Source organism: Oryzias melastigma, linkage group LG14 (assembly GCF_002922805.2).
Source record: "Oryzias melastigma strain HK-1 linkage group LG14, ASM292280v2, whole genome shotgun sequence".
Lineage (NCBI taxonomy): Eukaryota > Metazoa > Chordata > Actinopteri > Beloniformes > Adrianichthyidae > Oryzias > Oryzias melastigma.
In genome coordinates, this window is record NC_050525.1 from 6,951,755 (window position 1) to 6,966,595 (window position 14,841).

At 38.8% G+C, this 14,841-nt stretch overlaps 1 protein-coding gene across 3 annotated transcripts in view; it reads right to left on the reverse strand.

The window, feature by feature from the left end:
• Positions 1-14,841, reverse strand: part of myoc (myocilin) — a 74,915-nt gene that overhangs the window by 44,719 nt on the left and 15,355 nt on the right. For all 3 annotated transcript variants that reach the window (XM_036215350.1, XM_036215349.1, XM_036215351.1), the window contains 2 exons: positions 10,499-10,545; positions 10,263-10,316 (listed from right to left, as the gene is read on the reverse strand). In XM_036215350.1, coding sequence (XP_036071243.1) covers positions 10,263-10,316; positions 10,499-10,545 — 101 coding nt within the window. The remainder of the gene's footprint in view (positions 1-10,262; positions 10,317-10,498; positions 10,546-14,841) is intronic.

The window sequence follows — 14,841 nt, forward strand, 5'->3', positions numbered from 1 at the left end:
GGAAGTTATATGGTATAAATGGTATATATGGTAAAATACATTTCATTTTTCGTGTGTAGTACGATCTAAGATAAAGTTTTGAAACAAGTTTATAGTATTGTTAATTTGAATTGAAATTACAGATATTGAAATCATATTTTGAATTCAGTTAAATATGAGACAATTTATGTTTAGTAAGAATATTTAATTCATTTCGAAATGTTTCAAACTGCAAGTTACGACTAATGTTTATACGAGTTTATTATACTGGGTTTAAAGAAAAAAAAAATTAAGGTTCAACTAAGTTTCTGTTAATGTTTGTAAAGAAAGTCATCCGAGAAAAGGAGGGATGTAGCGTATGGCAACAAACCCTGTCGATTGTTGATGACGTCACGGATGTATGTACTGGGCATGTGCGGGCTGGTAAGCTACGGATATAAAGCATGGTGACTGCGACTGAGACCCGAGTGGATTATTAGTGTTAATATAATAAGAGAAACACTACAGATCAGAAATATGAAATTTGAAAATTGAAATGGATTAACAGAAATCATTTTTCATTTTCACGTTGTAAGTCCATTTCTTGCCTCTTAAATAAAATTAAAAAGCAATTATCCGAAAGGCTTCTTCATTTTCTTCTTCAACACCTCTCATTCTGTAACTTAATTAAAGTGACAAAAGCAAAAGCTTTTTCGTTTTCACATCCTGCCGTGCACAAAGTGTCTCATACATCAGTTTAAGATAGCAGCTCCAAGGGGCGCACCACAATGACTTCAGTGCTCCTCATCTGGTTGCCTTTGTGCCGTCAGCAAACTACATGCCTTTTCTCTTTGACTTATATATAGAAAAGGGAAAAAGGAAGGAACAGGAGAAAAAACAAGGTCAAATCTGAGATTTATCATTTCACCTACAGTTAACTGGAGCAAACAGAACACAAAATAGAACACAGAAACACAAACACCAAAGGACAGGACGCAACACAAATCTGTGGCCATCTGCGGCCCCCGGGATGATAATTTGCGGCCCACGTCTTAATATGAAAAATTAATGTTCGCGCGGCCCGAAGGCTGATATGAATGACACTTTCTGCGTGCAGAGCTGAATGTACCAATCACAGTGAGGTATATGACTCTGGAGGCGGGACATCGGCGGGATGTCCAGTGCATCGCTTTCTCATTCATTCCTCCAATCAGTTGGAGGAGCCATGAAGCACCGAACGGGATTCGCGTGACAAATTTGCGTCCACCGCTCGGGGAATTTGCTGCTCGCGGCTTGTCAAAAAATGTGTTTCTGTCGCTGCGCCGCGTGTAGGAGGAGCTACTAGCTCCGTCTGTGGATGTCTCTCTTAGAATGAATACACATATGATTGTCGAGGAATACGTTTTTTGAGGTGCTGACTGTTCCTATTGAATCAGAGCTCCACAAACTCCGAGCCGCAAACCGGAGAGCCGCAAACCGGAGGCCCGCCCTCTTCACCGCGCGGCGATCTGCTGCACCCGCCTGTCCAACATGAGATCCTGAGCTTGGCTCGCACCTGCGTGCACGTGTCTGTGAATCTTAAGGTTCACACACCGGCTGTGTTGGCGCGCATTCCAGTCCATGTAAACGCAATAGAAGTCCAATATTCTGCTACGCGCGTTTGAATAGAACCCCCATGGAAACCAGTCCCCAAATCCGCGCTGATGTAAAGATTTTCTCGTTACCGGGGCTTTTCCCTCTCTCTGAAGGAGGATCTGTTAATACAGACATTTGAAACTGAATCAAAATAATGAGTTTGATCCAGTCAGTCATTATGTGGTTTCTTCAGTAATATGTATCTGCTGTATGGTCATTATTATTATTTTATTAATTTATTACTGATTTTTTTGTTTTTTTATTCATTTTTTAATATATTGATTTATTTTATTCATTATTTTGTGTTAAAAACAAAGATATTTGAGAACATTGAATGTTTTATCAGCGCTTTTCTTGTGGAAATCCTGATGCGGCCCGGCCTCACCCAGACTCTGCCTCCAGTGGCCCCCGGCTGAATTGACATCGAGACCCCTGATTTAGAGTTTCCCAAATAATAGAATAACTGATTTCTAATGATTTGTTATATTGCATGAAAAAGTCTATTTGCGTATCAATGAAATCAATTAAATTTTTGTCGGACAGTAGTCTGGAATTAAGTCTCCACAAAAAGAATGCAGGCTTATTCCCAGGAAAGCTAATTTTCAAAATAACTGGCGCATGATCATATATAGTAATGGCATCATATTCTGTTCCATTAACCATAGGTAAAAGCTGTTTATCTATTTTAAAATAATCTATTCTTGAATAACTCAGATGTACTGTTGAGAAAAAAGAAACTGTTTGATCCTTGGATTCTTAAATCTCCAAGGATCCACCAATCCATAGGCCTCAAGAAACTCATTAATACACTGGGCAGACTTACTTTGTGTAGCCCATGTGGTGTTTGTTTTATTAATTTAACCAAAATCTTAATTTTTATCATTATTTTATTAATTTGAAAAGTTCAGACCAGGTACTTTTATTTTGGTAGTCCCGCTTCTTCCTCTCTGTTCGCGGCATTCCCTTCAGTCTCTGCGGGAGCGGCTGAAGGAGGTAAGCTGCCGGCTTGCTCTTGTTATCTATGAAGGAAAATTTAATTTACATGAAGTTTTAAACGCGGAAATGGACTGTTAATTTGTTAAAATGTTCTTTACGCCATTTTTATTCGTTCTAGTTTTGTGAAATGTGTTTTTTTTATTTTCATGCAGCACTTAAAAATCTGCTAATGCTAGCAGCAAAGTTCACGCTAGCACACGTGGTCTCACGGACTTTGGTGATTTTTTTTTCTGCCCTCTTGTAGGTTGTGCAGACAAGTGAGACCAGCTGTGATTTTTTTGTGTGTGTGCTGTGTGTTTTCACAGGTATGTGTACCTTTATTTTGACTAGAAAAATGTTATTGTCCTTTGCTTTTTGTGATTTCCTTTCTATTTATTTTGAGTGTAATGCAATTTATAGTTTTGTTATTTATTTCAATCTTTTGTGATTTGGAAAATATAAAAATTGCCATTTGTTGAGGAAAAAATTTTAAATACTGTAAAGTCTATGATCACGGTGTAAATTTATTTTAATGTAATTTTGAGATATACAGTCTCTGCGGGAGGCTGAGAGGAGGTTGTTCAGACAAGTGAGACCAGCTGTGATTTTTTTGTGTGTGTGCTGTGTGTTTTCACAGAGTAAGACCTCAGTTTTGGTGGCAACCCCAGTCTGAGACTCAATCATTCCTTAAAAAATCATAATAAAAAAAATACTTATTGCAACATATTTCAGGCAGCTGCGTTGTTTCTGTTCTGGACCGTGCCGCTGTCGGAGCTGCGTTTTTTCATATTTAAAGTCTTAAAGTCCTCCTCCGATGAAAATTATGTTTCTTGAGTTTTTAACCTGTATGTGTAGCATTTTTCTTCTGAAATAGAACAAATGTAATAAGAAATCATTTAGTTTTTGCATTTCTGAGTATTTCTCCTTTTAAATCAATCAAACTGTCTTGGACTGTCAAACTGTTCCTAGTGTGTCGAGTTCAGGTTCTGGAGAAGAGAAGATGGTATCTTCACATTGACTGCAGTCAAATGAGCCGCCGTTCACATTTCTGTGGTCAAATCAGCATCACTGGATTTTTTGTGTGAGTTTCATCCAATACTTACGGTAGCAGGACTGAGAACGCTGGAAAATCTCCACCAGACTCCACGGAGCTTCTTGATGTGACAACGGAAAAGTGAACGTTGGCTCATTTGACTCCAGCAGTAAAGGATCAGAGAAAGTTCGGTCGGTGACGCTCTCAACTTCTTCATCCGGGCTAACATCCAGCTCTAGCGTGATGATAACGGACTGTATAACGGATTATATCAACTTCTGTGTGGAGAACACTGTACCCACCAGGACTGTACGGAGTTTCTCTAATAACAAACCCTGGATAAATCCTGAAACAAAGGCTCTCCTGAAGGAGAAGAAGAGGGCTTTTAAATCAGGCAACAAGAAGGAGCTGAAAAATGTGCAGAAGGAGCTGAGGAGGAACATCAGACAAGGAAAGGCGTGCTACAGGAGGAAGATGGAGGACCAGCTGCAGCAGAACAACATCAGTGGAGTGTGGAGGGTACTCAGAACCATCACTGGATACCAGGAGCCCAGCACTCCAGCTGAGGGGGACCAGACGTGGGTGAACGACCTGAATCTGTTCTTCAACAGATTTGAGCAGATTCCCACCCCCACCCTGTCTCCACTGCTGCAATCATCATCAACAACTTCTACCCCCACTGTGAGCCATTCCACCAGCAGCTCTGACTGCACAGCACCCATCCCCCTGCCACCACCACCCCCCACACCCCCCCTCACAGAAGCCCAGGTGAGGAAGCAGCTCCGCCAAACCAAGGCTAGAAAGGCAGTGGGCCCAGATGGCATCAGCTCCATCAGCTGAACTGAGCAGCGTTATGCAGTTCCTGTTCAGTCTGAGCCTGAAGCTGGGGAAAGTGCCACAACTGTGGAAGACATCCTGCGTGGTACCGGTACCAAAAACATCTCGCCCGACTGACTTCAAGGACTACAGACCGGTGGCGCTGACCTCTCATCTGATGAAGACAATGGAGAGGCTGGTGCTCACTCATCTTCGTCCTATGGGGAGTCAGTCAATGGACCCCCTGCAGTTCGCCTACTAGCCAGGCATCGGCGTCGAGGATGCTGTCATCTTCCTCCTGAACAGAGCCTCTGACCCACCTGGACAACACTGGGAGCACTGTGAGAGTCACGTTCTTTGACTTCTCCAGTGCTTTCAACACCATCCAACCATCACTCCTGAGGGATAAGCTGGAGAACATGGGCGTGGACCAACATCTGTGTGCATGGATTCTGGATTATCTCTCACACCGTCTGCAGTATGTGAGGGCTGACCGCTGTGAGTCTGACATGGTCGTCTGCAACACGGGAGCCCCGCAGGGAACAGTTCTGGCTCCGTTTCTGTTCACTGCCTACACTGCGGACTTCACACACAACACCGGATCCGTTCATCTGCAGAAGTTCTCGGATGACTCTGCCATTGTCGGCTTGATCCAGGATGACAATGACAGAGAGTACAGAGCTGTGATCCAGAGCTTTGTGGATTGGTGCCAGCGGAACCACCTGCAGATTAATGCAGGAAAAACAAAGGAGCTGGTGGTGGATTTCCGGAGGCACTCCTACTCTGCACTAACGCCGGTGAACATTCAGGGAAGGGACATTGAGATAGTGGAGTCCTACAAGTACCTGGGTGTTCACCTGAACAATAAGCTGGACTGGTCCAATAACACCACTGCACTCTACAAAAAAGGGCAGAGCAGACTCTTCCTGCTGCGGAGACTGAGGTCTTTTGGAGTCCAGGGACCACTCCTAAAGTCCTTCTATGACTCCGTAGTGGCATCAGCCATCTTCTATGGAGTGGCCTGCTGGTGCAGCAGCATCTCCTCAGCAGACATGAAGAAGCTGGAGAAGCTGGTGAGGAAGGCCAGCTTCGTTCTGGGGCTGCCGCTTCAGTCTGTGCAGGAGGTGGGGGAAGGGAGGATGGTAGCCAAGCTACCATCCTTGATGACGAACGACGCTCATCCCCTTTGTGAAACGGTGCTGGCTCTAAGCAGCTCTTTCAGCCACAGACTGATCCATCCCAGGTGTCTGAAAGAGCGACACCGCAGGTCATTCCTACCTGCTGCAGTGAGACTGTACAACCGGGGCTGCTCCTAGTGATCCGTTTGATCCGTTTAGTCACTTAGTCACTTTTATTCCTACTGTTGTCACTTTATCTCATAGTCATTCCAAGCTACTTTTAAAAATATGTTGTGCAATTTATTTATTTAACATAAATCATATCCACAGTGCAATTGCTTCTTCTTTTTTTTCATCTCTTCTTTTTTGTATTTTTTTATCTTATTTTGCTCTGTTGTAAATATGTGAATTGTTCCAATTTTTTCCTATCTGCAATGCTGCTGTAACACTGAAATTTCCCCACCGAGGGACGAATAAAGGACTATCTTATCTTATCTTATCTTATGTTTTACGCTAGTGGAGCTACCATAATCAGACAGGGACTGTTTAGCGCCACTCAGCTCCAAGAGCCACGCCCGCCCCCCAGAGAATATTTTTCAGACTGAAGTTTCAACTTAAAAAATGGCTTTTTAAGACATTTAGGTTGTGGGATTTTGGTTAAAAAAACTTCATAATCATCATTTAAACACTACCGAGAACATTTTTTTAATAAAAAAAAATTATCATAGGGGACTATAAAGCTGTGCTAACAAGATCCTCCCTCTAGCTGCTAACTCAAACTGATTTATGAGACACTTTGCATGTGGGATGTAAAAAGGAAAAAGCAATCTTCATTGGTTTTGTCACTTTAATTAAGTTACAGAATGAGAGGTGTTGAAGAAGTGAAAAACCCGTTCGGAGAATTGCTTTTTAATTTCATTTACGAGTCAAGTAATGCACTTACAATGTGAAAATGAAAAAGGATTTCTGTCAATCCATTTTAATTTTCAAATTTGATATTTCTGATTGAATTTTGGAACAAATTTACCAGGGAACTTTTTGAAAATGAAACATAAAATGCCCTTTTCTTTATCACTTCAATTATGTTACAGAATGAGTGGTTATGTTGAATAAAATGAAAAAGCCGTTCAGAGAATTGTTTTTTCTATTTATCTAAGAGACAAGTAATGCAGGAACATTTTGAAAATGAAAAAGCATTTCCAGCATTGACTTTTATTTTGAATTATGAGTCACAAACGCTTCCATATATCTGACACGCACTCATTTCAAATCAGGGGTCCCCAAACTTTTTCTTGTGAGGGTCACGTAACTGTTTTCTTCTCTGGTGGAGGGCTGGGGTTGGTTTGTAGACAGAAAAAGGGCAACAATCACAGGGTGTGTCTAAATGTAAATGATTGTGTTTTTCCAGAAAGCCAGACACAACTGAATTTTAACAGTCCCTTTCTGTAATCTTCACAGAGAAAATTATATTAAAAACATTCCAAAAATTAAACCTACAAATAGAGAATCTTCTCCTGTCATGGTTCTTTTGAGACGTTAGAGAGCTGCAGCTCCTCACAGAGGGCAATGGTGAGTCATCTTGATCTTTCTTTGGGTCCTTTTGTTGCTTTATTCAACCCATCGATAAGTATATAAACATATGCACAAAATGAATATGCAATGGGAAAAAATAAATTTATAAGTGTAAAATATTAACGATTTTATTTTCCTCTCAGATAAAATGAACAAAATAAATGATAAAAACAAGAAAGAACTATATAATATTCAGCTTTAAAAGTGAATCAACACAAAACACTGCAACCACAACCCAAAATACTACTTATAAAGTGCAAAACAAAAAGAAAAAAATCAAGAAGGTTTGTAATCATGGTAAAAGTTGGCATTTAGCAAATATCTTCATGAATCTGATTTGGTTTCTTCTGTTGTGAAGTCGGTTCTGTTTGAAATTCTTTTCTTGCAGATTCTAAATTCAGTCTTCCTATTATCAATAACAGTGAAATGGTTCCAGATTTCTGTTCTTTTTGCAGTCACAGATTTTTTTATCTTTTGGTGTTGATGTTTGTTCGTCATTGTTGCACCTGCCCCGCTCTGTCTCTCTCCCTCATATGTGCAAATGGTAACGTGCACTGCACCCACCCCCACGCACCGCTCTGAACCTTTATGAGTTTATGAGGATTTGAGACATTACTCCAACATAAATGAGCAGTTGCTGTCCTGAACTTAAGGGGAAACAAACAGAAGGCAAAACTTTTTGCCTCATTTATTGGGGGGAGTTGTGTTGTAAAAATAGCTTGTGATGGTTAAACTCCTCACTACACCCTTTACACTTTTCTCAAACAGACATGGACATTTTCAAATCCAGGATTATAGAATGAAAACAGATCTGATCGAAACCACAGATTTTTGTGGGTCTGAAGAGCTGCACGTCTCTGCATGGTGAAGCTGCTTACACACCGGCTGCGTGCGGTGAGTTCAAGAACCCGCTTTACGCAGGTTTATGAATGAACACTCAGCAGGTGAAATCCACACCAGAGCAGCGCTGTCACCCAGGTAGCAGCAGGGAGGAAATTGACAAGATCTCTAACCAATCAGGACGCAGAACAGGGTGCGTTGTTAAAAAAAAATATGACCCCCCCCCACTGTATTCTGGTCTATTTGACAGAGATTTGGGGGGTTCAGATAGAGCAGGGGTCATCAGCATGGTGCCCACGGGCACCAGGTAGCCCCCAAGGACCCCACAAGGGGCCCTCAAGTCTCTTCTAAAAATAGCACAACTCACTTGTGAACTGCGTCTAAAATTAAATTTTATTCTGTTGCTATTTTTTTTAAAATAAACTTGCATTTACATAGATTTAAAAATGAAGACATTTCATAAATATGTTAATGATTCATGAACTTTAGATATGTTTAGGTGACCTCGGACAAACTCCAGTTCATTAGTTTAATTAAAAATGCTGCAGATTTGGTCATTAGTTCAAAATGTGACTAGATTTGTTTAAAAATGTTTAAGTTGATTTCTCTTTAACATTATTTAACTGATTAACATAGTACAACATAATGAAAATGGGTCATTTTTCAATGAATTATAAGAGATCATCTGAAAATGTAACAATTACTGAGATCAATAAAGTGCTAAATATTGATATCTGTTTCCTAGCTTGTTGTTATTGTTGATAATTATGGTGGGAAATGTGTGTCTTTATATAAAGGAGCATCATTATTCATTGTTAATAATGTATAACTAACTATAAATAAGCAAAATGTGTTATTTCAAAATGGTAGCTCATCACCTGAGATAGAGGCACAGACAGTAGAAGCATGGAATAAAAAGTCACATTCTATGAGAGTCTCGATCATGTGGCCAGATTGAAAAAACATAAATATAATGGGTCTCTGATAGTTTTTTTCCAATTTTTTAAAATGTGGAGGCGGGTTGGATTTGGCCCAAAGGCCGTAATGGCAGTCTGGCAGCAGCAGGATTTGATTGATGTGACCAGGAAATAAATATCTGAATTTTAGAGAGGCTGTCGCATCACATCTACCAATCAGGAACTCAGCTTTGGGCACATGATACTTTCAATGACTCGATCAGCAGGTAGAACACATGAACAATGATTATTTATGTATTTAATTATGAATAATAATCACTCATGCGCTTCCTTAACCCACTGGGGACGGAGGGTTGCCAGAGCCCAACCCGGCTACTATTGGGCCTGTCCAGGGTGTATCCTGGGCAAGCTGACTGGCCAGCTTAATGTCCGGGTATCAGCAGAGCTTATTCAAAGAACCTCTGTGGGGTGTTGAGGAAGCCTGATCGGGCCTCCTGAACTTTGTGGTATTTTTCTTATTTTCATCTAGACAATAACAAAATGGTCCCCTAATTTAATTTTTGTTTTTATTTTTCCCGCCTGGAGTTAATGCAGTAATGACAATGAGCCTTCAACAAGGGTCACTGAAACATTGGGGAAGCGGGCGTCACACAGACAGAGAGTAACTGTATGATCTCATGAACCCAAACATGGAGATGTGATTAATGATGTTTTTGTAGACCTCTACAAAATAAATAAACATGATCCCTCAACATCATCTGTGTCTTCCATGCATTGTGATATATACTACATGGAGATGTAGTGATCAGGCGAAAAACATTAGCTGGTGGCTCCTCCAAGACCAGCTACCAAGCTTAGGAACACATTTTTGGACAAGCACCAAGCAGCAAATTTTCCATGGGGCGAAGGAGAGGCCACTCACGCAAAATTGACGTGCAAATAACGTTTGGTGTGAACACAGCTTAAGAATTCATGGGCATTCCTTGCTTGACTGAACAGATGTGGGTGCAAAAACAGGCAAAGAGCAAAAACATCAGGACAGAGGAGCTGCAAACACTATAAAATGCCACAAATGTTTGACAATTTCAAAGGAATAGGAGCCCTTTCTTCTGCAACTGACAATTCTTTACTCTGTGATGAATGTATCAAGGTCCTAAAACCTGCATGGACAAACAAGTCTGCATGCCAGACAGTCCTAACAATGATTTTCTCTGTTCTCTGGCAGACTTAAACAAAGACAGTGAGAAGTTCAGCGAAGGTTACATAGTATTCTGCAGTCGCTCTCACACAGTTATCCAGAAGGTTTTGGTAAACACTCTGCAGTTACATAATACCGAGATGGAAGGGAAATACTGGCATGCAGATTGTAACTGAAGTGAGAAATGTGTTTGTACTTACTGCTTGATTTTGTTGTTATTGTGAACTCCAAATCTGGGTTCTGAGGGCCCTCTCCTGCAAAACAGTAGAAATGAGTTACAGGTGTAAAGTTATATACTCGTGAGTGCAACATTGTCAGTGGAAGGATTTTACTGGATATGTGCTCTGCAGAAAACACTGGTTGTTTTTTTTTTAATAAGCCTGTTGTTTTATTTTTGTTAAATATACATGTTGAAGAAAATGTCTAAGAAACTCACAGAAAAAAGTCATCCTCATCGTCAGAGTCCTCCTCCAGCAGGTTCCTCTGTAACAGAGCAGACAGGCAGTCAGGAAACAGGAAGAAAGAAAAGTTCACAAAAAACTGAGACCAAATGAAAAACCTTTGAGATAAATAAGATCAAACGTGTTCTTCAAACCAGCCTGGTAACTCCATGTCACCAGTTTTACAAATAGAAAAAGACAAATAAATCCCTTCATGTTACATTTAGTGTTGAAGATTAGGATGGAAATTTATTGCCTTGCTTTCCTACGAGCCCTGAGCTGTACAGTAAATGATTGAAGTTCTTTGTGACTTTCCATAAGGTCCAGCAGGTTTAAGGATTAATGAGTGAATGATACTAAACAGCCATCTTCAATGCTCTGACGCCATTGTCTATAGGTCTGCTCCAACACTCATAAACATCTGTAACTAGAAAAATCACTATCTTGAAACCTAAAATGTATCACTGAAAACTTTAAGTCAAACTGTGTGCAAATGAAACCAGATGCTTTTTAAGAGAATAAGTGCAGAAAGCTGGATTCTAAGGAGGAGAAAGGAAAGTTTTGTTCTGATTGGGCTGAATGCTTCAGAACAAAATCCCTTTAAAAAAAAGTCTTTAAAGGCCTCGTGCGGTGAAAATTGTGATTTTTCTTAAACTGCAATAGAACATTAGTATTTATGTCAGAAATGAACCCCCATATAATTATTTTGTCACCCGCGGCCCCGTGCACTCTCTTCAAACGTTCAAAGATAGCGCGGTCGCTCAGATTTTGGGCAGCCACCGATAAGTAGGTCATAGGTCGTGTGACGTCAGTACAGGAACATACAGCTAGATCCGCTAGTGTTGTGATGACTTTCTGGGCATGGAATTACTTAACATAATAGAATTTGGACTGCCGGGGATTTGGGGATTCGAACGGGATAATAGTGAATAGGTGTACGACGCTGAAGTTGGCTTCCGATTCACAGCTTCCGATTCGCGAGAGCGTTCCACTGTATTTTTCGAACTCAGACCACCTAAAAACAGGTCCTATTCGAAAACTACTGCACCTAGACAGTTCAAACCAGAATTAAATGATGCTTTAGATAGTAAAGAATAAATTAAGCATAGTTTCTGATTTGTGAAAGCTTTTGCTGATTTGTGAAAATGTGAAATAGGAGGATTTTACGCATTTTTTGCACACTGACCAGTTAAAAACAAGTCCTATTCGAAAACTACTGCACTAGACAGTTAAAACCAAGATTAAATTATGCTTTAGATAGTAAAGAATAAATTAAGCATAGTTTCTGATTTGTGAAAGCTTTTACTGATTTGTGAAAATGTGAAATAGGAGGATTTTATCGCATTTTTTGCACACTGACCACATAAAAACAGGTCCTGTTCAAAAACTACTGCACTAGACAGTTCAAACCAGGATTAAATGATGCTTTAAATAGTAAAGAATAAATTAAGCATAGTTTCTGATTTGTGAAAGCTTTTATTGATTTGTGAAAATGTGAAATATTATGATTTTTATCCCATTTTTTTCCCCCATGACCACATAAGAACAGGTCCTGTTCAAAAACGACAGGATGTAGACAGCTAAAACCAGGATTAAATTATGTTTTGAATAATAAAGATTATGTCAAACATAGTCTCTGATTTGTGAAAGCTTTTATTGATTTGTGAAAATGTGAAATAGGAGGATTTTATCGCATTTTTTGCACACTGACCAGTTAAAAACAAGTCCTGTTCAAAAACTACAGGACTTAGACAGCTCAAACCTGGATTAAATGATGCTTTAGATAGTAAGGGATAAATTAAGAATAGTTTCTGATTTGTGAAAGCTTTTGCTGATTTGTGAAAATGTGAAATATGAGGATTTTATCGCATTTTTTGCACACTGACCAGTTAAAAACAAGTCCTATTCGAAAACTACAGCACCTAGACAGTTCAAACCAGGATTAAATTGTGCTTTAGATAGTAAAGAATAAATTAAGAATAGTTTCTGATTTGTGAAAGCTTTTACTGGTTTGTGAAAATGTGAAATAGGAGAATTTTATCGCATTTTTTGTAATCTGACCACCTTAGAACCGTTCCTGTTCAACAACTACAGCACCTACACATCTCAAGCATAGATTAATTTATGCTTTGAATAATAAAGATTATGTCAAACATAGTCTTTGGTTTGTGAAAGCTTTTACTGATTTGTGAAAATGCGAAATAGGATGATTTCTATCGCATTTTTTGCCCTCACCAGTTAAAAACAAGTCCTGTTCAAAAACTACTGGACTTGGACAGCTCAAACCTGAATTTAATTATGCTTTGAATAGTAAAGATTGTGTCAAACATAGTCCCTGATTTGTGAAAGCTTTTACTGATTTGTGAAAATGCGAAATAGGATGATTTTATCGCATTTTTTGCACACTGACCAGTTAAAAATAAGTCCTGTTCAAAAACTACAGGACCTAGACAGTTCAAACCAGAATTAAATTATGCTTTAGATAGTAAAGAATAAATTAAGCATAGTTTCCTATTTGTGAAAGCTTTTATTGATTTGTGAAAATGTGAAATATTATGATTTTTATCCCATTTTTTTCCCCCATGACCACATAAGAACAGGTCCTGTTCAAAAACGACAGGATGTAGACAGCTAAAACCAGGATTAAATTATGTTTTGAATAATAAAGATTATGTCAAACATAGTCTCTGATTTGTGAAAGCTTTTATTGATTTGTGAAAATGTGAAATAGGAGGATTTTATCGCATTTTTTGCACACTGACCAGTTAAAAACAAGTCCTGTTCAAAAACTACAGGATTTAGACAGCTCAAACCTGGATTAAATTATGCTTTAAATAGTAAGGAATAAATTAAGAATAGTTTCTGATTTGTGAAAGCTTTTGCTGATTTGTGAAAATGTGAAATAGGAGGATTTTATCGCATTTTTGGTAATCTGACCACATAAAAACAGGTCCTGTTCAAAAAGTACAGCACTACACAGCTCAAACCAGGATTAAATTATGCTTTGAATACTAAAGATTATGTCAAACATACTCTCTGATTTGTGAAAGCTTTTGCTGATTTGTGAAAATGCGAAATAGGAGGATTTTATCGCATTTTTTGTAAATCTGACCACCTTAGAACCGTTCCTGTTCAACAACTACAGCACCTACACAGCTCAAGCATAGATTAATTTATGCTTTGAATAATAAAGATTATGTCAAACATAGTCTCTGGTTTGTGAAAGCTTTTACTGATTTGTGAAAATGCGAAATAGGATGATTTTTATCGCATTTTTTTGCACACTCACCAGTTAAAAACAAGTCCTGTTCAAAAACTACTGGACCTGGACAGCTCAAACCTGGATTAAATTATGCATTGAATAGTAAAGATTGTGTCAAACATAGTCTCTGATTTGTGAAAGCTTTTACTGATTTGTGAAAATGCGAAATAGGATGATTTTTATCATATTTTTTGCACTCTGACCACATAAGAACAGGTCCTGTTCAAAAACTACTGTAACTAGACAGCTCAAACATGGATTAAATTATGCTTTAGATAGTAAAGATTATAGAGAATTATAAAGAATACAGTCTTTGATTTGTGAAAGCTTTTTTGGGTGTGCAAAAATCTTGGTTTTTAGACGATTAAACCTCAATTTTTTCAAAGTTCCTCCCCTTTTCCCCTCCCCCCAATAACAGCTGCACAGTTGCTACCTTGGATTTTCTTTTTAGCCATGATAGCGCAAGTTCTTGTCTACTAAGTAAAATAAATTTCCTATTTTGTTGAATTTGTGCAAAAATTGTCCTACACCTAGCACAATAAAACAGTGCTAGTAAAGTAGTACCTGTAGTATCCTGGTTTGAGCTGTCTAAATCCTGTAGTGTTTGAACAGGACCTGTTCTTATGTGGTCATGGGGGAAAAAAATGGGATAAAAATCATAATATTTCACATTTTCACAAATCAATAAAAGCTTTCACAAATCAGAAACTATGCTTAATTTATTCTTTACTATCTAAAGCATCATTTAATTCTGGTTTGAACTGTCTAGGTGCTGTAGTTTTCGAGCAGGACCTGTTTTTAACTGGTCAGTGTGCAAAAAATGCGATAAAATCCTCCTATTTCACATTTTCACAAATCAATAAAAACTTTCACAAATCAGAGACTATGTTTGACATAATCTTTATTATTCAAAGCATAATTTAATCCATGCTTGAGCTGTGTAGGTGCTGTACTTTTTGAACAGGACCTGTTTTTATGTGGTCAGATTACAAAAAATGCAATAAAATCCTCCTATTTCACATTTTCACAAATCAGCAAAAGCTTTCACAAATCAGAAACTATGCTTAATTTATTCTT